Genomic DNA, 27844 nt, shown 5'->3' with positions numbered 1-27844 from the left:
TGGAGAATGGAAAAAAGCACTTTAACTAATCTAAACAGAACACCATACATCAGAAGTTTTTTAATTGTATGTAAAAACAATTTATTTATTTCAAATATTTTAAAATACTTTATTTCTTTCAAATTTAAATTTGTTTTGTAAAAACATTTATGACCAATATCTGACTATAAATATATTGCACTTATTCCCTCAAATACAGCTCTTACACATGCATCAAATCATGTGCAAACCTACATATAGCATTTTACATAACCCTTACCTCTATACTATTTCTAAACTCAATCTCACCCTCAAGTATAATACATTTCCTTTTTAACAGGCTATATTAGTCACTGCATGTTACCCTTGTGGTTACTCCTCCCCCTACCCTCCCTGCTCCCCTTTCTCCCTCACCCCCTGATACCATAGCATGAGTAACATTAGATATAAGTTGTTCTGGTTTATTCTCATTCTCTCTTCTACCCTAGTTGGTTACTTGGCACCTCCCGAGCGAGGTAGTTCAACTCTAGGCTGCCCTCAGCAGGGTACTCCCCCGTGTTTCCAGCCAAGTTTATTACTCTCTGTTAAATGTAATTTCCTTATCTTCTAATGTTTGATGTAAACTGATGTGATATGACCTGTCATGAATGTCGGTATAAAAAAGAATCAAATAAATAAATAGATAAATACATAAATATCTAAATAAAATAAGAGGAGAAAAGAATAAGGAAATTAATTCACACCGCTCTCCTATGGTGATAACTTATGGTCCCTCCCTCAGTCGAATTTTCCTGAGGTGATATCTGCGGATCCCTCCCTCAGTAGAGTGCCTCAGTCCGGTAGCTGATTTTCTGGCATGGACTTAGCTGTAAAGAGAGAAACAGTTGAGAAGCTAGAGGGTGCAGGAAGCTGAGTGCAGCAGTTAAGGCCTTTGCCCTCTCTGCTCACAGCTGGAGATCGACTCTGTATTCAGCTGGGATGAGCTGAGCTCAAGAAATGAGGGAAAAAAATAAAAGGAGTGAGAGTTTCCATTGCCTTTTCAGTCTCAGAGTCTCGGCGTGCCGACCCGACGTTTATTCCCGCTTCCGAGGAAGGTTGGGAAGTCATGGCAGGTTGAGCAACTTTTTGGCTAGGCTCTGCTCTCAGGCTTTGTTTAGATGCGTCCTGGTAGGTGGCAGCAGAGTTGATCACTTTTCTACGCACACATCTGACATCAGTTCACACTTGTGCGCTTAGGTGGCCACTCAGGTAGGCATCTGAGTGGTAGGCACCTGAGCGGCCGTAGGATGCACTTATTGGACAGAGCTTGTTATTGGGTGCCCTGTCCAGGCTTACTTATGTGGGCGTACAGCTGGGTGCACAATTGTCAGGTGCTTTAGAAGCGTGCTGTTAGCGGGTATTTACATTTGTGCTGCTTGTCATATTCAGGCTTCTCAGTCTGGCGTCCCCCCTAACTTGTGTCAGCACTGCTTGGTGGTTCAGGGAGAGTTATCTCCGGCTAATTTTACTTATCTCACCCTTCCTAGCATGATGCAGGAATGGGACCGGAGGGAAATCTGACAGAGGTTCTGCCGGGTTTTGGAGCTCTCCTAACTTGTTTGTCATCAGGGGGCGGCAACTCAGTGGGTGCAGGACCGATAAACCCTAGTTTTGGTATGGACCACGGCAGCATTCACTTGCTTTTTTACACACAAGTCTGCCACGAAACAGCTTGGCAGTTTGAGCAGCCTTTTGGCTAGGTCCTGCTCTCAGGCTTTGCTCGGTCGCCGCATGGTAGACCTAAGCGTTCTAGATCGCAAACTGCAGATCCCCGTACCCCTGGTGCCGCAGATAAGCATTAGAGTATGTCTTCTCCTGCTGTGGGTCATGCTGATAGGGACCCAGATGACAACCCTTACTCCATGGAGAGTGGGAAATTTCTCCGGGGTGGAGCCATATAGAACAATTTTGTGTTTTTTCATAGAGATAAGTGGCCAGCTCGGATCTTCCAGAGACTGAAGATGCTGGGGGTGCTGGCTGCTGATTCTGTTTCTGAGTCAACAAAGAATCCCATTTAGTTTCCTTGCATAAAGCATTATGGATGCTATTCAAGAATTGATGGATCTTGAATGGGGTACCCTGGAAGCTAATTTTTAAGAGGGGATGAGCCTTGGTAGCGCTGAACCCCCTGGATCCAGCAGAGAGAGAGCAGTTTCACTTTCTGAAAGTGAATGCGCTGGTGTGTGCCATCACCGAGTGGATAACTATCCCTATGGAAGGGAGAGTGATTTGAAATAAACGCAGGAGATAGCAGAATCGAGGCTATTTTTAAGCAGGCCTTGAGGCGGTTGCAATGAATTGCAGTTGGCCTCCTGCTGCTCCCTGGTTGATCTCTCTTACTTGTTTCTCTCTCAACGATTTTTTCTTGAATCAATCAGTTTCCCTGCCAACTCTGGACAAGGAGAGAGATATGGATGAATATCGCCTGTTACAGACCTTGGATGTTAAGAGGCATATCATGAGGTATTGGAGGTTTCTAAATCTTTCAGGAATATGGACCATCGTTTATACTCCATGGTGTGAGTAAACAGGGTAAATCGACATTGCAGGCTAAGATAGCCTGCTGGATTAAGGGGGTTATCACGACCACATATGTGGATTCTGAGCAGCCATTGACTAGTCAAGTTAGGGCTCATTCCACTAGGGCTCAGGCAGTGTCATAGGCGGAGATTAGATTGTTGTCTCCTGTCAGTTTTGCTGAGCTGCAATGTGGTCCTCCTTATACACCTTTTCCATGCATGCCCGCCTGGATGTGCAAGCCCTGGAGGATGTAGCCTTCATGCGTGCAGTATTGAATCAGACTGTGGAAAGCCTCCCACCCTGTTCAGGAGTAGCTTTGCTACTACTGGTCATGGATTAACCTGTCTGAATGCTAAGAGAGGAGAAATGACTACTTACCTGATAATTTCTTTTTCTTTAACGAAGACAGGTTAATCCACCTTTCTGCCTTTGGTTGCCAGATAGTGGTGCTGTTGTCCTCCTGAGTGGCTGCATTTCCGGGGATGTCTGGTAAGTATCAGATCCAGTCCCTAGATTAGTAATATTACACTACTTGTCTGACCTCAATGTTTTCCTGTTAACTGAGTGTTTGAGTGGTTGTCTTTAATAATTATGATCAATTTCTGAAAAATTCATAGTTCGTGTTAGTGCACGCTAACCATAGTTAGCGCGCACTAACTTTAAAATGTTTAAAACTTTAAAATGTTAGTGCGCGCTAACTATGGTTAGCACGCACTAATGGGAGTTAGCTCACACTAACACGAAAATCGGGACCCATGAAAAAAAAAAAAAATGAACCGCAGGAAAAACGAAATTTCCCGCGGGGGCCCGAAAACGAAGCTTGAACCGATAGAGGTAAACAATGCACATCTCTATAACTTATAGCTCAGTATTCCTTGACTAGGCATACATTCTGCAATCCAGTATGTTTCTATTATTTGCCATTTACAGTCTTTTGTAATAGGATCAGTATGTGTATATCTTGCTTGATGTGCTATGATAATGGAATATTGGGTGGGGTGTGTAAGACTTTGTAGTGGATGATATGGTTGAGGATTGTAAATTCCATTGTATGCTTAAAGTACAAGTTTTCTGAAGTTCTCCATTCCAAATTCTTACTATATAGTATGATTCTGATTAATGATAAATTGTATATTACAAGTATAATTTTGGTTATCTGAGATGGGGGGACATTTCTGCCTTAATATATCTGATAGAGAATCATGAATACTTTGTGCTTGTGGAGCTCTATCAACTGGAAGGTAAATTTCCCATTCTGGCTCAGTTTTCCAATGGCAAATTTCTAGTGTTTCTCTGGTATGTCATCTAAGTTTAGTAGGGTAGAATTTTGTACAGGAAGTTTATTACTAGATGTGAAGAAATTAAGTGAATAAGAAAAAGAATAATACTCCTTAAACCATTCTAAATCTAAAATACAATGATAGATTAATGAAGAACAGAAAAGCTTACATTTGCGATCAACAATTATATCTATAGTAATCATTGTATTGAGACTTGTAACATTAAAATCCATTGAACAATACCTGCTACCAATTTCTGTATTATAATCTGTAGGGCAGGCAGTTGAGACTTCTTTGGACTGTAGTATCACATCCCATGGGGTGTCTGTACTCCAAAAAAAGATTATTTCAGGCTATGGTTATGTCACATTCATCATGTAGTGTAATTTGCAGAACATGCAGAATATGCATTATGGTTCTTTGGTCCTAACCAAATATGCATTTCAGCATTTCCTTTTGGACGTGATTCATTTTGCTCAGCATTTGATGAGATAAACGTGGAGGTCACCTGGGCTCCTACTAAACTTGGGCATACTCTTGGACAGACAAATATCATTGTAAGTAGAATTCCGAAAAGGAACGCCAGTACGCCACAGCCATAGCATGTCTTGCACATCTTTCTTGGCTTTCTTCAGCTGAAAAAGATGGATGTATTTCACTGGGCAGTCCAGTTTTCCTGTTGAAAAAATGTCAACAACATTAGGGCCTAGCACATTTACAGCCAAATATGGTCCTTTCCAGGAACTCTGTAAAGGATGTTTTTTAGGTCCCTATCTGTGCCATATTACCAAGTCTCCCTCTGCAAATGGGTTCCCAGGGAGTTCCATTTCTAGCTGGGCCTCTTTCAACATGCCAACACTTGGCTATGTAGAGTATTTTTATCCCAGCAAAGCTATTTCACATATTGTGAAATCATTTTGGAAGAAGATAGAATTTACACACAATGGCATATCCGTTCCCATCAGGCATTGATATGGTGATATACATCTGAGGAAGGGAATGCATAGATGCCAGAATAATAGGAAGCTGATGTTGCCAGTCATCTCCTCCTGTGTGAGAAACCAATTTATGTAACCCCCTCCTTTATAGTGTTGTTATGCTGTTCAACTGCGCTAGAACTCTGAGGGTGGTATGGGGTATGTCACAAGGGATGTATGCCCAATGCTGTGAGCATTGATTGGAACACCTCTGAAACAAAAGCAGGCCCTCTGTCAGAATCTACCACTTGTGGAGTATGAAAGTGACAAATTACTTGTTCAAATAGCAATTTAGATGCTGTCTTGGCATCATGTTTCCTGCAAAGGAAAGCTTCAAGTCATCCACTAAAGGCATCTTCCACAACTAGCAAATATCGGTAACCTTCTCTAGATAATGGCAGCCCTTCGATAAAGTCAATCTTCAAATGGAACCATGGTCTTAGCAATCCCTGGATGGCCAAAAGAATGTGCCTTTCTTATTAATTCCCACTGCAAGGGAAGATCTTTCTGTATTCCTGATAATGATTCTGTTGAAGGTGTAGATTTGTTTTAAATATCCATACTAGTTTCTGTCTTTTCACTTTCTGATTTCAGTTGGGTCTCCTCTGTGTCTTTTCCAGAATGAGTAATAATAGATCCAGGAATACAGGATCTAACAATTTCATCAATCTTCCTGTTCAAATCATGTACTGCAGACTTTTTATTAGTATGTGCTGATATGAGTTTAATATATGGTGGTACTGAAACGTCTTGCAAACTCTTTATTACCTGTTGCCTTGTTTGATAGTATGTCACAGGTGAAGTGAAAAGAATAAAATATGTGCCTTGCAATGGAGGTGTAAGCTGCTTTTGTACCCCAAAATGTAATCCTCCAGTTAATACAGAAAGGTGATATTTAGAATCTGTGATTATGAATGAGGATGGAAGGAAGGCAAAACAATTACCGGCATCATTAAAAGGTGAGGTGAAAAAGGCTATTTTAGCCAAAAGATCTTCATTCAAAAATTGGAAGAAGGATCCAGCAGAAGAAAATAGGATAAAATATAAGAGATGGCAAGTTAAATGTAAGACATTGATAAGACAGGCTAAGAGAGAATTTGCAAAGAAGTTGGCCGTAGAGAGAAAAACTCACAGTAAAAACTTTTAAAAATATATCTGAAGCAAAAAGCCTGTAAGGGAGTCAGTTGGACTGTTAGATGATCAAGGGGTTAAAGGGGCACTTAGAGAAGATAAGGCCACCACAGAAAGATTAAACGATTTCTTTGCTTCGATGTTTACTGAAGAGGATGTTGGGGAGTTACCCGTTCTGGAGAAGGTTTTCATGGGTAATGATTCAGATGGACTGAACCAAATCATGGTAAATCTAGAAGATGTGGTAGGCCTGATTGACAAACTGAAGAGTACTAAATCACCTGGATCAGATGGTATGTACCTCAGGTTTCTGAAGGAACTAAAAAATGAAATTTCAGATCTATTAGTAAAAATTTGTAAACTATCATTAAAATCATCCATTGTACCTGAAGACTGAAGGCTGGCTAATGTAACACCAATATTTAAAAAGGGCTCCAGGGGCGATCTGGGAAACTACAGATCAGTTAGCCTGACTTCAGTGCCAGGAACAATAGTGGAAATGTTCTAAAGATCAAAATCACAGAACATAAAGAAAGGCATGGTTTAATGGAACAAAGTCAGCATAGCTTTACTCAAGGCAAGTCTTGCCTCACAAATATCTTTCACGTTTTTGAAGGAGTTAATAAACATGTAGATAAAGGTGAACTGGTAGATGGTAGTGTATTTGGATTTTCAGAAGGCATTTGACAAAGTTCCTCATGAGAGGCTTCTAGGAAAAGTAAAAAGTCATGGGATGGGTGGCGATGTCCTTTCATGGTGTTGTGTTTGTGGCATTGTGGACCCTTGGTCGCTGTGGAGATGACTTCACCCACGAGGAGGGGCCCCATGGGGAACCACAGCGATAGGCTGAACTCTAATAGACATAGTATGGATGGAGGGCTCTGAGGATGGGCTCTCACCCATCCTCAGACACCTCTTGAATTCATACAGACTCACACCATTGGGCTTCCAAACCCAGACCCAATCAAGCGCATCTCAAAATAAACCTCCACCAAAACCATCCTCACCATGCTCACATATAACATCCCAATCATCCACAACCTTAGGAGAACCCCCATATCTAACTTCACCAATGTCATACAAAAAAGAATCATCCCTATCACAACATCACCATTGAACCAACTTCTAGGCCTCACGCTACTCTCAGTAACCCTCATCAATGCGCAATCCTTAACTAAGAAGACACACATCCTCAACGATTACCTCTTGGATAGCAACCCAGACATCTGTGCCATCACAGAAACCTGGTTCAAAAACTCTGACATTGCCTTAACCAATCAACTACCAATTCAGACATACGACATCTTCACCTTTCATAGACTCAAAAAAAGAGGAGGCGGACTTCTTCTAGCCACTAAGAAAGAACTCAGACTGACCGCACATTCTATCAAGACAGAATCCAAATTAGAATTGGGTCTAGTCAAATCGAAACACCTACAAATTCTGTTAGTCTACGCTCCCCCGGGAGTTCTAGAAACAGACCCATCACCCCTCGTAGAATCCATCGTGAAACATATTAATTCAGACCTTCCAACAATAATTATGGGGGATTTCAACCTCCACACAAACGCAATACCTCGCTCTACCAACTGTGAAACTCTCCTCACCACTCTTGGCGTGATGGGATTCACTCAGACCATAAACAGCCCCACGCATAAAGCTGGTCACACCCTGGATCAAATTTTCATTAATGCTAACTTTATCTGCACATCAGAACCTTCCTGTACCCCAATCCCTTGGTCAGATCATTTCTTAATAGAATCTTCCTTTTCCACTCACAAACAGACACACACCTCTCCTCACACATCTACCATTCAATTCAGGAAAACATGTCCTTCCGACATACTCGGCGATCAGCTATCCAAAGAACTCTCCAACCTAGACCTAGCTAATCCTGACTCAGCCATATCCTCCTGGCAAAAGATTACAGAAACAGTCGCAAACAAATGGTGCCCAATAATCTCCAAGTCACTCAACCCAACAAAAAAGGGAAACCAACCTTGGTTCTGCTCGGAACTGAAACAAATGAAACAGGACTTACGCCAGAAAGAAAATAGATGGCGCAAAACCCCAAACAATACAACCCTCACATCATACAAGGGTTTCTTAAATCACTACAGGACCGCCATTCTACAGAAAAAAAAGGAATACTATGCAAACAAAATACACCATTTTCAATATGATGCTCAGGCCCTTTTCTCTTAAGTATCACAAATCACCAAATCAACCCCACCACCTATTCCTGATGAACAAGCTCTCTCCAAAGCCATAGAACTTGCTTCTTACTTCCAACAGAAGATCTTAAATACCCTCGCCCTCCTTCCTACAAATACAACTCCCATCAAGTCAGGTGAGAATTCCAATTCTCTAAACAGACCCAAATTTGACTGTTTCGAATCAATCTCCACCAAAGAGATTGAATCTCTTCTAAAAAGACAGAAACCTTCTAGCCATCCAGCTGACAATATTCCATCGAGACTCCTGCTTCTCATCCCAAACTTGATCTCAGGACCTCTGACCAACATAATAAACAGCCTCCTATCCCAAGGAAGCTACCCAGACATCCTAAAAACCGCTTCACTCAAGCCCCTCCTCAAGAAACACAATCTAGACCCAAACGTACCAGCAAATTTCAGACCCATCTCTAACCTCCCATTCGTCGCTAAACTAACGGAGAAACTGGTAAACACACAGCTTTCTGACTATCTGGAAGACCACAAGATCTTACACCCTTCGCAATATGGTTTCCGTAAATCACGCAATACTGAAACCCTCCTCATCTCACTAACAGACCATATTATTATAGGGTTAGATAAAGGACACTCCTTCTTACTAGTCTTATTAGACATCTCGGCGGCTTTCGACACCGTCAATCACTCCATCTTGTTGGATCGCCTAGCAGATATTGGCATCTCTGGTTCTGCGTACAACTGGTTCAAGTCTTTCCTCAGCAATAGGACTTACAAAGTCAAAATCCATAATAAAGAGTCACCTCTAACAAAATCTAATCTGGGCGTACCACAAGGATCTTCGTTATCCCCAACCCTCTTTAACATATACCTCCTCCCCCTCAGCCAATTGTTAACAGATCTCAATCTAACTCATTATCTGTACGCAGACGACGTACAGATTCTAATCCCCATAACAGAATCACTCTCAAAAGCGCTCTCCCATTGGAATAACTGCCTTTTATCCATCACCAACCTACTCAACAGCTTAAACTTGGTCCTCAACGCTTCTAAGACAGAGCTTCTCCTCATCTCCTCAAATGATATCAATATCCACCAACCAACACCACTCAACCCCCACATCACATGTAAGCAGGTTAGAGATCTTGGGGTGATTCTAGACAATCGACTAAACCTAAGGAAAATGGTCAATTCAACAACGAAAGATTGCTTTTACAGATTACAGGTCTTAAAACGACTTAAACCTCTCTTATTCTTCCACGACTTCAGGACAGTCCTCCAAGCGCTACTGTTCGCCAAAATAGACTACTGCAGCGCCCTTCTACTAGGACTCCCCAAATCCACTACCAAACCTCTTCAGATGATTCAAAATGCGGCAGCAAGATTGTTGACCAGTACCAGCCGCTACGAACACATATCACCAATTCTCAGGAACCTACACTGGTTACCAGTAAATTACAGAATTCTATACAAATCAATCACCTTAATCCATAAAACCATCCATCATCAACTTCAACTTGACCTAGAAATACCTTTCAAACTTTACTCCTCTAACAGACCAACTAGAGACATTTACAAAGGCACTCTTAATGTTCCACCCACTAAAGCTACATGCCTCGCTACGACCAAAGACAGAGCCTTTTCAACAGCAGGCCCTTCCATCTGGAACAGTATCCCATCAAACCTCAGACTAGAACCATGCCTATTAACTTTCAGGAAAAGACTTAAAACCTGGCTCTTTCTCCAAGCCTTCCCTGAACCACCAGACAATCACTAGCTGGCCTTCTTTCTTACCCAGCCTGTCACTCCGTTTCTCAAAGAAAAAAATAAATGGACTCTTAGACTTCAGATTAAAGCACTGTTCTTAAGTTTGTAACTTGTACTCTACGGTAAAATTACTTTACTGGCCTTTTCTTCTTTCCAGCTTGTTGCAAGCTTCCAAGTTCCCGCCCCCTGTTGATTGTAACTTTGACTTATTCCTGCTTTGGTTATCTTTCGTTTACGTGAATTTGTTACTCTAGTTTTTTCCCTCTGTTAAACTGTAAACCGATCCGATATGGTAATCTACTATGAAGGTCGGTATATAAAATTGTTAAATAAATAAATAAAAAATGATGTAGGCAGGAAGGTAAGGCACTGAGATCCACGAGGTGCCAATATGTTCAACAGGCTCGGATGTAGAATCCCACCCAGATGTTCTCGATAGGCGGGAGCCCGCAGTGTAGGTAATGCCGCGGCTGGTGGGTGGCGTTGGAGCACTGGATCGTAGAGGTACTCACAGGAATGTGAACGTCTTCCTGGTGATGAAATGGTGGGACCGAAGGTCTGTGGTGCAGGATACATAGGCTGGTAGGCACTTGAGGAGCAAGTACCTGATAGTCCAATATACTGAAATGTAGAAGAGAGAGACCCCCGAGGAGCGGTTGTCTAGTTAGTATAGAACCCCAAAGGGTAGTTGGAAGCGAGAAACCCCCGAGAAGCGGGTGTCTAGAGCTTCTGAGGGAGCGAAGCCCTTGGAGTGAAAGTGGCATCTAAGCGTGCAGCTTAGAGCGGTCAGAGTAGCTAAACCGAAGTCCATGTTAACTCAAAGGTGGTAGTGAAATGGTATACCTGGAGGTATTGATGTCATGCAGTGGGGACGCCCCCGAGGTTCCCGCCATGACGTGTATATGAGCGTAGGAGGTGTGCGCACGCATGCCCTAGGAGGCCACGGGAGTGAGCATGGTGGACTGGAAAGCCCATGCTAAGTGGGAGACGCCGAGGCACTCAGCACTGGAGGCAGCCATCTTTCCCAGAGAGGGAGAATAGGGAAGAAAAGAAGTAAAGCAGAGCAGTCACAGCCATCTGCGACCAACTGGTGCAACACATGGATTACAAGCTAGTTAACAGACAGGAAACAGAGTAGGACTAAATGGACAATTTTCTCAGTGGAGGGGGGGGTGGGCAGTGGAATGCCTCAGGGATCTGTACTGGGACCCGTGTTTTTCAATATAATTATAAATGATCTGGAAAGGAATACGACAATTGAGGTAATCAAATTTGCCGATGATACAAAATTAATCAGAGTAATTAAATCCCAAGCGGAATGTGATAAATTGCAGGAGGACCTTGTGAGACTGGAAAATTGGGCATCCAAATGGCAGATGAAATTTAATGTGGAAAAGTGCAAGGTGATGCATATAGGGAAAAATAACCCATGCTATAATTACACAATGTTGGGTTCCATATTAGGTGCTACAACCCAAGAAAGAGATCTAGGCGTCATAGTGGATAACACATTGAAATCGTTGGTTTAGTGTGCTGTGGCAGTCAAAAAAATCAAACAGAATGTTGGGAATTATTAGAAAGGGAATGGTGAATAAAACGGAAAATGTCATAATGCCTCTGTATCGCTCCATGGTGAGACCGCACCTTGAATACTGTGTACAATTCTGGTAGCCGCATCTCAAAAAAGATATAATTGCGATGGAGAAGGTACAGAGAAGGTCTACCAAAATGATAAGGGGAATGGAACAGCTCCCCTATGAGGAAAGACTAAAGAGGTTAGGACTTTTCAGCTTGGAGAAGAGATGGCTGAGGGGGGATATGATAGAGATGTTTAAAATTATGAGAGGTCTAGAACGGGTAGATGTGAATCGATTATTTACTCTTTCGGATAATAGAAAGAATAGGGGGCACTCCATGAAGTTAGCATGGGGCACATTTAAAACTAATCGGAGAAAGTTCTTTTTTACTCAACGCACAATTAAACTCTGGAATTTGTTGCCCGAGGATGTGGTTAGTGCAGTTAGTATAGCTGTGTTTAAAAAAGGATTGGATAAGTTCTTGGAGGAGAAGTCCATTACCTGCTATTAAATTCACTTAGAGAATAGCCACTGCCATTAGCAATGGTAACATGGAATAGACTTAGCTTTTGGGTACTTGCCAGGTTCTTATGGCCTGGATTGGCCATTGTTGAAAACAGGATGCTGGGCTTGATGGACCCTTGGTCTGACCCAGTATGGCATTTTCTTATGTTCTTATAGCGAGAATACTCACCAGCCACAAAAGAGCGGAACACATCACCCCAGTACTAAAGAAACTACATTGGCTGCCCATAGAGAAACGTATAGAATACAAATTACTCTCCATAATACACAAAAACATAAATAACAGTGAAAAAGAATGTTTAAATACTATATTCCAAAAACATATCCCACATCGCAACACCAGATCAACTAATAAAGCTCTGCTCGCCATCCCATCAGTAACAACATCTTGCCTCATTACAATTAGAGAAAGAGCAGCTTCACTAGCCGGACCTCGCCTATGGAACTCTTTACCTGAAAACCTAAGGTTAAAAAATGACATGAAATTATTCAAAAAACAACTTAAAACATGGCTATTTCAACAAACCTACAAAGAAGGCATCGGTTAACAAAATCCTCAACAATCCTACATGTCAAGAAAAGAAACCTCTGCACCAAAAAATTCAGATACATGCATATTATCATCGTCGAACAGTAACCAATACTTACCTTGCCAGTTAGTAAAGTTAAATATGACCATCCCACCATCAGTAAAATGAAATATCACCATGTTAGCAAAGCAATACAGGAAGTAGGAGGTGAAAATAACATAATCAGTTCAAAAAAGCCAAAAAGGTGACTAGGAAGCACAGGAAACCAAGGGAAAAAAGTTGGAAAATTATGACCACAAATGCTCATAGTCTGGGCAATAAAATCCCAGAGCTGCAGGCCTTAATAGTAGAGGTAGACTGGGACATTGTTGCTGATATGGAAACATGGTTCACTGAGTATTATGATAAAGGATACAGTTTTCCCAGACTATAACTTGTTAAGGAAGGACAGAGAGCACAGAAAAGAGAGAGGAGTAGGTCTTTATGTCAAAAACAATATCCAAGCAACTGAAATAAAATGTACATGGAGTAGGGAAGAAGCATTATGGGCTGTCCTAAAAAAACAAAAAGATGATGCTTCCCTTTATACAGTGTGGACTACAAGTCTCCAACTTAAACAGAACTGGACAGAGATCTGATCGAAGTCATCCAAAAGGTGGGAAAGAAGGGTGAAGTGTTGCTCTTTGGAGCTTTTAATCTGACTGATGTGGATTTGGAGTATCCCTTCTGCAGAATCTGCAAGAAATAGAGAGATAGTAGATGCTGTTTAAAGGGCTCTGCTCAACCAATGTTAATGGAACCCATGATGGAGGGTGTGATATTCGACCTAGTGCTCACTAATGAGGACATTGTCTCTAATGTCTGGTAGGTGCTCTCCTGAGCAACAGTGATCATCAGACAGCATGGTTTGATATAGGAAATAGCATACAGAGAAGTCACTTGGAGATCCGAGTTTTGAATTTCAAAAATACGGAAAATTGGTGGAGTGGATTACAAACTGGTTGACTGACAGGAGACAGCGTGTGATGATAAATGGAACCTGTTTTGAAGAGAGATTGGTGTTAAGTGGAGTGCTACATGGATTGGTTTTGGGACCGGTTCTGTTCAATATCTTTGTGAGCAACATTACAAAAGGGATAGAAAGTAAAAATTGTGTATTTTTAGATGATACTAACATTTGCAACAGAATGGACATGCCTGAAGGAGTAGAGAGAATGAAAAGTGATTTAAGAAAGCTTAAATAGTGGTTGAAGATTTGGCAACTGAGATTCAGGGCTAAGAAGTGCAGAATCATGTATCTGGGGTGTGGTAATCCAAAAGAGTTATATGTGATGGCGGTGAAAGACTAATGTGCACAGACTAGGAGAGAAACCTTGGGGTAATAGTTTCTGGCAATCTAAAGGCAGCAAAGCAATGTAACAAGGCGATAGCTAAAACCAGAAAAATGCTTGGCTGCATAAAGAAAGGAATAACAAGCAGGAAAAAGAAGATGATAATGCCCTTGTACAGGTCGTTGGTGAGGCCTCACCTGGAGTATTGTGTTCTGTTTTGGAGTCTATATCTCAAAATGGATAAGGACAGGATGAAGGTAGTCCAGAGAAAGGTGACCAAAATGGTGGGTCTGTATGCAGAGATTTATGAGAAGAGGCTGAGGGATCTAAATATGTATACCCTGAAAGAGAGGAGGTGCAAGGGAGGTATGGTACAAACCTTTATATACCTGAAAGATCTTAATGATGCATGAACTTTGAACCTTTTCCATTGGAAAGGAAATCATAGAACTAGAGGTCATGATGCAAAAGTCCAGTGGGGACAACTTAGAACCAACATCAGGAAATAGTTTTCATGGAGAGGATGGTGGATGCCTGGAATTCCCTTCTGGAAGAGGTGGAGAATGAAAACAGTAAACGAATTCAAAAGGGCTTGGGATAAACATAGAAACATAGAAATGACGACAGAAAAAGCCAATCGGCCCATCCAGTCTGCCCAGCAAGCTCCCACATTTATTTTCCCATACTTATCTGTTTCACCAACCACCAAGTTCAGGGCCCTTGTTGGTAAATGTTTGATTCAAATTTCCTGCCATCCCCTGCCATTGATGCAGAGAGTAATGTTGGAGTTGCATAAAAGGTTACTACCCTTAACCATTACGCATAAGGCTTAATGGTTAAGGGTAGTAACCGCCGCATAAAGCAAGTTACCCTGATGCTTGTTTATCCAGACTGCACAGAACAATGCCTTGTTGGATGTTGTCTTAATGTAAATCCTCTTTTCCACATTTATCCCTGCCGTTTAAGCAGAGAGCAACGCTGTATATGCATTCAAAGTGATGTATCAGGCTTAATTGGTTTAGGGTAGTAACTGCCGTAATAAGCAAGCTACCCCCATGCTTGCTTATTTGTTTACCCAGATTGTGAAGTTCAGTCCTTGTTGATTGTTATTTGAATGCAAATCCTCTTTTCCACATTTCCCCTTGCCGGTGAAGCAGAGAGCAATGTTGGAGTTGCATTAACTGTGCGAAGGCTTATTAAGTAAGGGTAGTAATCACCAAGTAGTAGCCTCCATTCTAGTAAGCCACCCCCATGGCTCTTCTCTTCATTCCCATCCTCTAGCCTTTATGGATCCACAGTGTTTATCCCATGCCCCTTTGAAATCCTTCACAGTTTTAGTCTTCACCACTTCCTCTGGAAGGGCATTCCAGGCATTCACCACACTCTCCGTGAAGAAAATACTTCCTGACATTGGTTCGGAGTCTTCCTCCCTGGAGTTTCAAATCATGACCCCTAGTTCTACTGATTTTTTTCCAATGTAAAAGGTTTGTTGTTGACCATGGATCATTAAAACCTTTCAAGTATCTGAAAGTCTGTATCATATCACCCCTGCTTCTCCTCTCCTCCAGGGTACACATATTTAGGTTCTTCAGTCTCTCCTCATAAGTCATTTTATGAAGACCATCCACCTTTTTGGTCGCCCTTCTCTGGACCGCCTCCATCCTGTCTCTGACCCTTTGGAGATACGGCAAAAACAACAAAGGGACAACCTTATGCTGTGGAAAGAGTTAATATACTTTAACAAATTTGTTTTATTGGACCTTCCTTTGGAGATACGGTCTCCAGAACTGAACACAGTACTCCAGGTGAGGCCTCACCAATGCCCTGTACAAGGGGATCATCACTTCCTTTCTCTTACTAGATATTCCTCTCTCTATGCAGCCCAGCATTCTTCTGGCTTTAGCTATCACTTTGTCACATTGTTTCGCTGACTTTAGATCGTTACACACTATCACCCTGTTAGAGTTCGCTCCTCCAGAGGGGAGGAGTTAGCAATCTGTTATAATTCTCCTCCAGGAGAGGGAGGAGTTAGCAATCTGTTATAATCTGGCTGCTGGATACTCCCGTTGAAGGAGTTAGCAATCTGTTACGGAATCTACCAAGGAGTTAGCATCTGCTAGCGCTTACCCCGCCAGGAGGGCGGAGTGAGCGATCTGGTATCTATCTGCTCCTCCCAAGGGAGGAGATAGCAATCTGATAGGCTTGGCTTCTGTAGGAGGAGGAGTTTAGCAATGTTAGTGTTCTGCTTCCCCAGAGGGAAGGAGTAGCAACTGTTATGCTTTGTTCCTGTAGAAAGATGAGCCAGCAGCCTATATGATCCCCAAGGGGAGATAGCTATCTGATATGGATCAGCTTCCGCAGAAAGAGGAGTAATGGTCTGATGTGGGTTGGCTCCCACAGAGTGGCAGATGATAATACCGCTCTATTAATGTAAGGAGTAACACTTAGTAGAAATAGTGAATCCCTGGGCCGATGGCAGATGACAGCACCCTTAAGTGGAGATCCTGAGAGGGACCACTGGCTAGGCTGGAGTATTGAGACAAACACAGATAGTTCTTTATTAGACTGGAAGTAGAACCACCAGAGGTGGCAGTAGTGAGTTGATGTGCCTGGCAGGGCTGAAGTCCCTCTGATACTGGAACTATGATCTCTGAGTTGCTGAACTGTAAGGAGAGACTATAGGTAGTGAGTAGACAGGGTATGCTGGATAACCAGTGGTAGATGATACACTCACAATTGTAGATATCTGTAATGTCTTCTTATGCAAGAGAAAGTCTTCAGTATTCAGGAACAGGAGCCACAGGCAAGTACTGGTTCCTATAGGCAGTCTGAAATAGAACTCACAATGGAATGGCTTCTGGAATAGAATAGAGGCTAGAAGAAATTTAGGAACATAGGCCCTCATGGAGCGAGTACCGGTTCCTATCTGTTAATCTGAAATAGTATTCCTTGATATAGGTATGCGATATCTTCTGAGGAAGAAGAGGGTCTGAGAAAGGTATTAGGAACATAGGCCCTCGTGGAGCGAGTACCGGTTCCGGTCCGTAATAGGACTCACTGTGTTCACGTCTGCGATCGCTTCCATGCAATAGGAGTCTTCTGAGTCTTCGGTAATGTAGACCCTCGAGGAGCGAGTACCAGATCCCGTCCAACAATCTGAAATCAAGAAGAGAGAGAGCGGAGCCCCCGAGGAGCGGGTACTCCTGGTAAGTTTGAAAAGGCCGAGCAGTGGAGAAAAATTTCCCCTTGCTGACTCGGATCGTAGTTGCAAGTAGCGTGGACTGCCAAAGCAAGTCCCGTTGGAGTTCCTTGCTAATTCGTTTGTAGTTAGCAAACAAAGACCTTTTGAATTGAAAACGGATGATGTTACTACGGGGGAACGCCACCGAGGTTCGCGCCCTTGCTGGTACAAAGTCTGGAATTCGCGCGCGCACCCTTATGTCATCAGGAACATGGCGGATCCGTGGCGTCAGGCCAGCCCAGGGATACCAGGACCAAGAGGCAGAGAGAAGCCGCGGCTGCATCTGTCCATCTAAGCCGAAGGGAGTCGCCACAAAGGTAGAGAGGGTGGAGCGAGGGAGAGAATAGGCACAAACGCAACACACCCCAAGGTTTCTCTCCTGCTCCGTGCACATCAGCCCTTCACCCCCATCAAATACAGTTCTTTTGGATTTCCACACCCCATATGCATGACTGCACTTCTTGGCTTCGAATCTCAGCTGCCATATATTCGACCACTCTTCCAGCTTTCTTAAATCCCGTCTCATTCTCTCCACTCCTTCCGGCGTGTCCACTCTGTTGCAGATCTTAGTATCATCCGCAAAAAGACAAACCTTACCTTCTATCCCGTCCACAATGTCGCTCACAAAGATAGGACCGGTCCCAACACCGATCCTTGCGGCACTCCACTTCACACAGCTCTCTCTTCAGAGTAATTTTCATTTACCATCACACATTGTCTTCTGTCTGTCAATCAGTTTGCAATCCAGGCCACCACCTTGGCACTCACTCCTAAACACCGTGGATCCCTAAAGACTAGAGGTTGAAAATGAAGGAAAGGTGTGTGGGGATAACAGAAGGCATAGGGATTACAACTCTTAATCAATTAGCCTTGATGCTTGTGACACAACTGCAACATTGCTCTCTATTTTGACTGTAGGGGGGAAAAGGGGAATTGAATTCAGAAGACAGCCAATAATGGGCCCTGACTTTTACGGTCCGGTGTACTGATACACCGATATTTATTTATTTATTTATTTATTTATTTATTTATTTATTTAACAGCTTTTAATATACCAATGTTCGTGCGGGCACATCACGCCGGTTTACAATAAACTTGAGAAAGGAGGGAGCAGGCGAGAAAAGGGGGGCGGGAATGAGGGGTATAGATAGAGGAGGAAGGGATAGCAGCTGAGAAAGTAGAGAAGCGTAACCATAATTGTAGTGGAGGAATTTACAGGAGGAGGTATTTACAGCAGAAGGACTGCAGAAGTGTGATAATTTAGAGAGGGTTATACATTAACACTTATTTACATTTTGGGGACATTAGGGATAAACATAGGACTGCTTCTATGACCAAGTCCAAAAGCAAAGCACATTCAATCAGCATTTCAAGAAGGCGGCTCACCCCGTGAAAATGGTAGTAGCAGTAAATTTGATATGGGGTTGTCAGTTGCTTGATTTTGATTGTAAATATTGCTACTCTTATCAAAACTCATGGGAATAACCTGTACGGAGCGGCAGTTACTACCCTTAACAAAATACATGGTGGTAACCATAAGGATCTTGCTGGGCAGACTAGATGGACTATTTGGTCTTTTTCTTCTGACAGTATGTCACTAAGTATGTTTTGGCAGCCTGGTTGACCTTCACATTCTTGCAGAGGTCTCCCCACTTTATATGCATGTCCTTGATATCCCTGTGGTTGTGGAATATGGCATTTAACCTGTTGACCATGACTTGCCACAGTTTTTGTTTTTTTTGGTAAGCATTCACTTTTGTGGATACAGGCCCCAAAAAATGATTTTATGCTTTGACAACTTTATTCATAAGAAAGGATACATCCTCTGGTGAGAAATTGGGCTTCCTAAACTAGGGTTCTTTTTTGGTAGCCATTGTGAGTGTACTGAACAGAGGTTACATGAAAAGATGTAAAATTGATAGTAATTATATGCACATGTGGGGAATTGCTTGGTTTCGTAGTTATATCACATACTTATATAAAAATAGATGAAAATCTATGATCATTGGCAGTATGTGCTTACTTTTCATGAATTTATGAACAAATATTTCCAACTTATGTATGTTTGTCAATGTCCCTTAAATGTATTTTTTTCTAAGTTCCTTCTAGATTTTATATGATGTGCTTAGCCTTCATTTTACTAATACTAATAGTTTTAAGAAGTTGAAAATTTTAAGATTTGAATTCCTTTAGAAGAAGCGGCTTTTTAAACATGTAAATTATTTGTTGTTTGTTATAACCCTATTTGTAATTTAGAGCTTAGTGGTATAGATCTTTTGAATAAACGTAAGTGCTGATCCAAATCACTATAAAGATGTAAATGTCTTAGCAGCTGTATTAGTGTGCTGCTGAATTTTTGGATTCTAATAGCTGTCAGACTACAAATGTAATGGGCCTTATTGCAATGTTTTTGAATATTTACTCACTGGATTTTCTGCAAGGAGAACTGTTCTGTCAGGTAACAGAAGCAGCACAAGAGGGTAATTATTACTGGATCTGGTGCTTACCAACAGAGACAGTATTTCTGATGTTGTAGTGTACAGTCATCTGGGATCCAGCGATCACCAGATGGTGTGGTTCATTATTAGAGTGCAGGTTATGAAGGTTTATTCCAAGGTGAGGGTTCTAGACTTCAGGAAAACTAACTTCATTAAAATGGAGGAATAGCTTAAGGAGTTGTTAGCTGGATGGGATAATCTAGGGTAAGCAGAAGAGTAGTGGGCAAAACTAAAAGGAGATATTATAAGGGCACCTAATCTTTTTGTTAGGAAAGTAAATAAAGGTAAGAAGAAAAAGAGGCCTCTATGGTTTTCTAAAGTAATAGCTGAAAAGGTAAGGGAGAAAAGGTTAGCAATCATATACAACAAGAAATCGCAGAAAGAGGAAGACAGGCAACAATATCTGAAAAAGCTGGGAAAATAGGAATGCAAAAATTCAAATGGAAGAAAAAACAGCAAATATGGTAAATTAGGGGACAACTTTTTTAAAGATATGTTAGTGATAGAAGGAAGTGCAAAAGTGGCATTAAGAGACTCAGGTGAAGGGGAAGAATTTGTAGAGACTTTTGAGGAAAACGTGAAATTGCTTAACAAATATTTCTGTTCAGTGTTCACTGTGGGAAAAGCCAGGAACAGGACCACATAAATCAAACACAAAAAAGATTGGAAGTTGAAGTAAATCTCAATCGATTTTCAGAAAAGCGTGTTCTTGAGGAGCTAACTAAACTTAAAGTTGAAAAGGTGATGGGGGCCAGATGAGATACATCTGAAAGTACTAAGGGAAGTTAAGAGAAGTTCTGGTAGCTCCATTGGCTAACCTTTTCAATATTTCTTTAGAGTCCAGAGTAATTCAGGAGACTTGGAGACTGGTGGATATGGTTCCTATTCATAAATGTGGAAGTAAGAAGGAGGCTGGGAACTACAGGCTGGTTAGTCTGACCTATGATTAGCAAATTAATGGAATTGCTGCTAAAACAGAGGTTAGTGCAATTTCTGTAATCCAGTTGATTGCAAGATCCAAGACAGCATGGTTTTACTAGAGCTAGATCTTGTCAGATGAATCTGATCAAGTTCTTTGACTGGGTGACCAGAGTGTTGCATCAAGGGAGATCGCTAGATGTAGTATACTTGGATGTCAGTAAGGCCTTTGACACGGTTCTGCATAGGCAGTTTATTGATAAACTGAGTGACCTTGGTGTAACTGACTGGGTAAGAAACTGGCTGATTGGGAGGCAATAAAGGGTACTGATAAATGGTGTTCACTCCGAGGAGAGGCGTTACTAGCAGTGTGCCTCAAGGACTAATCCTTGGACTGATGCTTTTCAATATTTTTGTAAGAGACATTGCAAAAGATTGTCGGGAAAGGTTTGTCTTTTGCAACAGAGTAGACAGGAAGATATGGAAAATATGAGAGAGATAATGAAGCTCAAGGAATAATCTAGGGTCTGGCAGCTAGGATTCAATTAAAAAAAATGTAGCTTTATGCATTAAACTGCAAGAACCAAAGGGAGAGGCACATGATTAGGGGTGAAATACTTCTATGCATGACATTTGATTCCAATAATTGGTCCCTATTACTGTAGATGTGAACTAGCTGCAAGAAGTGTGATATTTAGGAATAACTGGCAACCAACCTTAACTTCAACCATTATTTAATCTTTACAGCTAATGAACAATCAGCTATGGTGGTAGGCAGTCAAGATAGACTAAGGGGTTAAATCACTTTAAGAATGGTTATGTTAGCAGTCACTTGTATATAAAAAGTGTGAGGCTCATTTTAGGATAGGGTGCTTTTATGACCTTTGTCTTTTGCTAAGGATATTCTGGCAGAGCAAGCATTTACATTATTTCAAGAAGCAGGCCTCTGTGGAATCTGCAGTGCTGGAAGTAAAGACAACCTTTTATTCCTGGGACCATAGGCCCCATTTTTGGCTACCATCTACCAGTAATGTGGGGACAAGTGAGAAGAAAATCCCACTTGCTTGCAGGCTCTTCCAATTCTCTGCATCATATTGAAGAAGTAAATGCTGACTTTCCAGGATGAATGGTGTGGCTGGATTTGGCAGAATTTGGTTTATGGTGAGGGACAAATTGTGAGAGGAATAAAAGCAGTGCATAAGAATGTTTGAATTGTTCTCTGGAGCATCTTTTTTCCCCTAATGATTAGCTTTTATTTCAATCAAATGAAAAAAAAATAGGGCACATTTTTTTTTAATCTATGCTTTTATTGTTGATGACAGTGTGTGTCATATTTGTTGTTATTTATATTGACTCATCGGATTCAGAGTTTATATATCTATTAGAGTTTGCTTTATGTGTCTTCTTGTGTTTATTTTGTAGGTTGGAAAAAGATAGTATTCAGCATAGCCTCAGCAATGATGTAAGAGTTTTGGCCTTTCAGGTCCAACAGCAAGAACAGGAGCTGACACAGAAGATGCAGCAAATGGAAGCCCAGCATGACAAAACTGGTAGGTGGTAGGGAAAGATTTGAGCCTGGGCACACACTCACAGACCAGGCCCATGCCTTACTGTGAAATGACATCAGGAACACCTGTAACCTTTGGCTGGCCAAAGGGAGCAGATGCTAACTACACCGGAGATTCCGAATTACATATTAGTTAGCATTTAAAAGAGAAAATGGAAAGTATTGCCCACTGTCTGTTGATTTCAGAGTGCTGCTCTCACATCTGTTGCACCATCTGGATTATGAGTTTATTTACCTGTGTTCAAGAAACGTAAAGCTGAGAGAGACCACAACAAAGTAGAAAAACAAAGGGTTTCTTTTTGGCTGCATTTTCAAGCACACATGTTATATAAAGAAAATAGCATCAGAAGCTCTGCGGGAAATGCTCTAAGCTTATAGTTAGTCTCCTGAATAGCACTGAATAGTTCCCATAGTACACACATTATAGCTACTCTAAAAGCCTAATGAGTTTGTTTCTGCATCCAAACTGGAGGAAACCTTCAGCCATTAATCGGTTCTTAATTCGCTATCGCAGCTGGATGTAATTCACTGACTCCCAATTGATATGTTCCTTTATTTAATCTTTGTAGCCTCAGTTTTTTTTAAAAATAATTGTATTTCTTTTAATTCTAAAGAAGGATGCTTAACCATTACGTTTCAGATTTTGACAGTCACTATTGAAATTTGCTAATAACGAGGCAATGACCGCAGCTGGCAGCTTGGCCAAAACCTGCCATCTTTTATCACACTGTCTTTGTTATGCAGTCCCATTTGGCCTATAAGTCCTTGCATGTAATCTGTAAGCAAAGTGGACTTTCAAAATATGGCATTTTGTTTGTTCATGTTAAAATATGTAGCGTCTTTTGCTTTGATGACTTGTTACATGGGCTGCATTAAACAAAATGAAAATGTTAGTTTAATTTTACACTTACTACTTTGGGCTGTAGCAGTGATATTAACAGCAGTTAAAATAAACATCGAAGGGGTAATTTTTTAAGCCGTCTATGTGCATAAAACATAAATTTCTGCTTGTAAATGACTTGTTATAAAAATTGCCCGGGGTTTTAATGCTTAATAGTATGCACCTAATCAATTTCGTGCATAATTTTATGCACACAAGAGAGACCTTCTGGAGGGGGGCAGAGTTTGGATTTTTATGTATACTTTTGATTTTAAAAAGTATGAAGATAAATTAACATGCACAAGTTTTGACCTGCAAAGAACAGGTGTTTCCCTGTACGTACCAGGATCATTCCAGACTGTGGGTTATGTTCCCTGTCCAGCAGATGGAGTTAGAACCAAAAATTCCCAGGGGAAGACCTATATAGCCACGCCTCCCTCGCCTCAATCCTCAGTATAGTTCTAACTCCAGCAGATTGAGCAGGGGACACGGTGGTCCCCAGCACTTTTCTAGTTTTATTTTCTCTTTGAGGAATCAATTAAATAATATTAGATAAAGGTTTTCTTCTAAGGGATAGTTTCTGTAGTGTTCTGACAGGACCACTCCGTACAAAGAGAGACACTGTTTTCCAGTCAGGAACTTGCTGACAGGCTGTGTTTTTTGCCTGTCACTTTATTTCTCTCTTCCTATCTCTGTTTTTTTCCTCTTCCTTGCCTGGCTAGAGTGTGGTAAGTGTTATTTTTATTTTATTTACAGTCGTTGGTAGGTACAGGAATTTATGAGGGGTGAAAGTCTGTAATGCCGACCGCTCCCCCTAGCCCCGGAGTTTTCCTTTTCCCCTCCTCCCTTTCAGGGAGTGATTGGAGTTCCCGCCCTGCAGCTCTGCGACGACCCATTCCCCGGAGCTGCTCACCGTCGGGACGGCGCTTTCCCCGACGGTCTCTTGGGGACGGTGAGGGGTCCGGAGGCCGAAGAGTTTTATTAATTCGCCGCTTCAGTTGTTGCCGCGCACCGCAGCCGCCCCTCCCCCTCCCTCCCGCCGCGATGCAAAAATCGCCAAACGGCTCCGGAGCTCGGCACGGGCTTCAGCAGACCTCAGAGGGATTTTCTTCAGCTTTTCCTGAGGGGGAGTATGGCTTACCTGGTAGGCAGCTTGGAGGAGAGTCGGACCGCGCTGGCAGGAAGCGGCATGCCCCGTTTCCTCTCAGCGCGGGAACGGCGGCCATTTTCTCAGCTGACTCGGAGGCAGCTCTCTCTGAGGAGGACGTCGACGCTCCTCTCCAGGTTTCCTCTAACAGTATGGAGTTTCAGAGCGCAATGGACCAGGGCAGGCAAGGGGACGATGTCTCGGGGGGCCCCTCATCAGCACTTCCCGCTTTTTCGCCAGAATTCATTGTTTTAATGCACAAGGCATTTTTACAGAGCAGGGATCCGAATCTTGGAATTTGGGGTCCCCCTCCCCCCAAACTGGCCTGCTTGACACAGCTTTCGACGGCAGACCCTCCCTTAGGGAGGGTTTCTTTGCCCACAGGGGGTGCGGGGTCCACTCAGCCCCCCCCCCCCCGGTGGTTCCTTTACCGCTGCAACAACCGTCGGGGGATCCATGGCAAGATCCAGATGCGGATGATCCCTCCCTGGCGGCCCAGGTAGAAGGTGACGACCCGAGGGTCCTCCGTATTTTTCAAGCAGCGGAATTGGATGATCTCATCCCCCACATCCTCCAGGAAATGGACATTGACCCTCCTCCGGATCCTGTGGCTCAGGATCCGAAGATTAAGAAAGGGGATCCTCTCCTAGCGGGCTTACGACCTCCAGCGAAAGCTTTTCCCACGCATCACAACATCTTGCAATTGATTTCAAGGGAGTGGGATACTCCTGAGACCAATCTTCGAGTCGGTCGAGCCATGGAAAAGTTATACCCTCTCCCCACTGATTTCTTGGAAATTCTTAAGGTTCCTGCTGTTGATTCAGCGGTATCCGCGGTCACGAAACATACTACCATCCCGGTCACGGGCGGGACGGCATTGAAGGATGTCCAGGATCGCAAGCTTGAGGTTTACCTCAAGCATATCTTCGAAGTTTCAGCATTGGGGATGAGGGCTGCTATCTGCAGTTTCCTAGCACAGCGAGCAGCTCTGCATTGGGTACAACAGATTCTCACTTCCCAATCTTTGCCACAGGCAGAGACTATTCAGGCTGATAGACTTGAAGCGGTGGTTGCCTCTGGAGCTGATGCTTTTTATGATCTGTTAAGGGTCCTCGCTCGTTCCATAGTGGCGGCGGTGTCTGCTCGTCGTCTTTTGTGGCTACGCAACTGGGTGGCAGATGCTTCGTCTAAGACGCGCCTGAGTTCCCTTCCTTTCAAGGGTAGGTGCCTATTTGGGGAAGATTTGGATCAGATCATCAAATCTCTTAATGAGAATGCAGTGCACAAGCTACAAGAAGATCGTCCACGTTCTTCTAGATCTTTTTATTCCTCCAGAAATAGGTACCGGAATCAACGGAGGTCGCATCCTACTAGACAGCAGACACCTCGGGCTCCTACACAATCACACACCTGGAACCGTTCCTTTCGGGGGCGCCGCCACGATAAGGATACTCAAGGGGCAGGTCTTTCCTCGAAGGCTTCACAGTGATGCCAGAAGGACCCAAGAGGGGATCCCCCACCTGGGAGGTCGCCTTACTCTCTTTTACAAGGAGTGGGCCCAAATTACATCAGATCAATGGGTGCTGGACATCTTAAGACAAGGCTACGTATTAGATTTTGTACACGAACCCCGAGATCGTTTTCTGTTTTCTCCTTGCGGTTCCCGTCTCAAACAATTAGCAGTCCGACAGACTCTCGATCGTCTGCTACAGCTGGGGGCGATAGTACCGGTAGCGGCCTTCGAACTGGGAAAAGGTCATTATTCAATCTACTTCGTGGTTCCCAAGAAAGAGGGCACTTTTCGACCTATCCTGGATCTCAAGACAGTCAACAAGTGTCTCAGAGTTCCTCGTTTTCGTATGGAAACGCTCCGTTCAGTGTTAGCAGCCGTGCATCCGGGAGAATTCTTGGCCTCTTTGGACCTTACAGAGGCACACCTTCACATCCCGATCCATCACCATCATCAGCGCTTCTTACGCTTCAAGATTTTGGGACAGCATTTTCAGTTTCGTGATCTCCCTTTTGGTCTGGCGACGGCTCCAAGATCATGGTAGTGGTGGCGGCGGCGCTCCGCAAGGAGGGTATCCTTGTACATCCCTATCTAGACGACTGGCTCATTCGGGCGAAGTCGAGGACGCAGGGTTACCGTACTGTAGACAGGGTAGTACATGGCACTAGTTGCTCCCACGGCGTGGGATTATCTCCAGGTACTGGGAACCATGGCCTCAACAATCGATTTGGTTCCGTGGGCCTTCACTTATCTCAGGCCTCTCCAGAGGTCTCTGCTTTCACGATGGAACCCAGTGTCGAGAGATTTTCAAGCAGTACTGCCCATCCCGGATGTTGTCTTGCTCAGCTTACAGTGGTGGCTGGACCCTCAACAATTAGCTCCGGGAGTGTCTCTACAGAACCCGGATTGGGTGGTCGTCACCACGGATGCCAGTCTCACCGGCTGGGGGACGGTCTGTCAGGACAGGTCTCTTCAAGGCCGATGGACGATGGAACAGTCCACTTGGCTCATCAATCAGCTGGAGACCAGAGCAGTCCGTCTAGCGCTGCAGGGGTTCTACCCACGGCTACGCAGTCGAGCGGTTCGGATTCTTTCGGACAATGCAACCACAGTGGCGTACATCAATCGCCAGGGGGGCACCAGAAGCCATCTAGTCTCGTTGGAGACCGACGAGTTGATGACATGGGCGGAGCTACACTTACAGCGGCTAGCGGCTTCGCACATAGCGGGCGTGGACAACGTTCAGGCAGATTTTCTCAGTCGACAACACCTGGATCCCGGAGAGTGGGAACTCTCGGAGGACGCAAGGCGAAGGATAGTACAGCATTGGGGGATACCCCATGTGGATCTAATGGCAACCGCGACAAATGCAAAGGCCGCCCGGTTCTTCAGCCGCAGGCGAGAGCGCGGCGCGGAAGGAGTCGACGCGCTGGTTCTTCCCTGGCCTCGACAGTGTCTCCTGTATGTCTTTCCTCCGTGGCCTCTAGTGGGCAAGGTTATCCGACGGATAGAGACGCATCAAGGTCCGGTGATCCTAGTTGCACCAGAGTGGCCTCGTCGACCATGGTTTGCAGATATTCTCAATCTGGCAGTAGACGGCCCTCTTCGGCTCAGTCATCTGCCACGTCTTCTTCGCCAAGGACCAATATTTTTCAAGGAGGCAGATCGCTTCTGTCTTGCGGCTTGGCTTTTGAGAGGCGTCAATTGAGACGGCGCGGATATCCAGAATCTGTCATCTCCACGCTCCTGAAAGCTAGGAAGACATCCACGTCGGTTACTTATGTCAGAGTATGGAAGGTTTTTGAGGAATGGTGCGAGTCAAAATCGATTCTACCAACGCAGGCCTCGGTGACGCATGTGCTTTCCTTCCTACAGGCTGGTCTGGAGTTGGGCCTTGCCTATAATTTTCTTCGTGTGCAGGTGGCGGCGTTGGGAGCCTTCCTACGTAGTAATGACAGGGAGCTCCTGCCCTCACATCCAGATATCCTACGTTTTCTAAAGGGGGTAAAACACTTGAAGCCTCCAATTAGACCACCTTGTCCTTCTTGGAATCTCAATTTGGTACTCCGGGCTCTATGTGCACCGCCTTTTGAGACTCTGACTTTGGCCACACTCAAGGATGTCACCCTTAAGAACATCTTTCTGGTGGCGATCAGCTCAGCACGTCTGATCTCTGAACTACAAGCTCTATCATGTAGGGAGCCATACCTTCGTTTCACGCCAGGGGGAGTATCCCTG

At 43.4% G+C, this 27844-nt stretch overlaps 1 protein-coding gene across 10 annotated transcripts in view; it reads left to right on the top strand.

The window, feature by feature from the left end:
* Positions 1–27844, top strand: part of SDCCAG8 (serologically defined colon cancer antigen 8) — a 694410-nt gene that overhangs the window by 432178 nt on the left and 234388 nt on the right. For all 10 annotated transcript variants that reach the window (XR_003855449.1, XM_029593983.1, XM_029593984.1 and 7 more), the window contains exon 15: positions 21925–22052. Coding sequence is in view for 9 of the 10 variants with exons in the window: in XM_029593983.1 (XP_029449843.1) it covers positions 21925–22052 (128 nt within the window). In the remaining variant the exon portion in view is untranslated. The remainder of the gene's footprint in view (positions 1–21924; positions 22053–27844) is intronic.

Source organism: Rhinatrema bivittatum, chromosome 3 (assembly GCF_901001135.1).
Source record: "Rhinatrema bivittatum chromosome 3, aRhiBiv1.1, whole genome shotgun sequence".
Lineage (NCBI taxonomy): Eukaryota > Metazoa > Chordata > Amphibia > Gymnophiona > Rhinatrematidae > Rhinatrema > Rhinatrema bivittatum.
The sequence above is the reverse complement of the archived record's forward strand: the minus strand, read 5'-3'. Positions and strand labels throughout refer to the sequence as shown.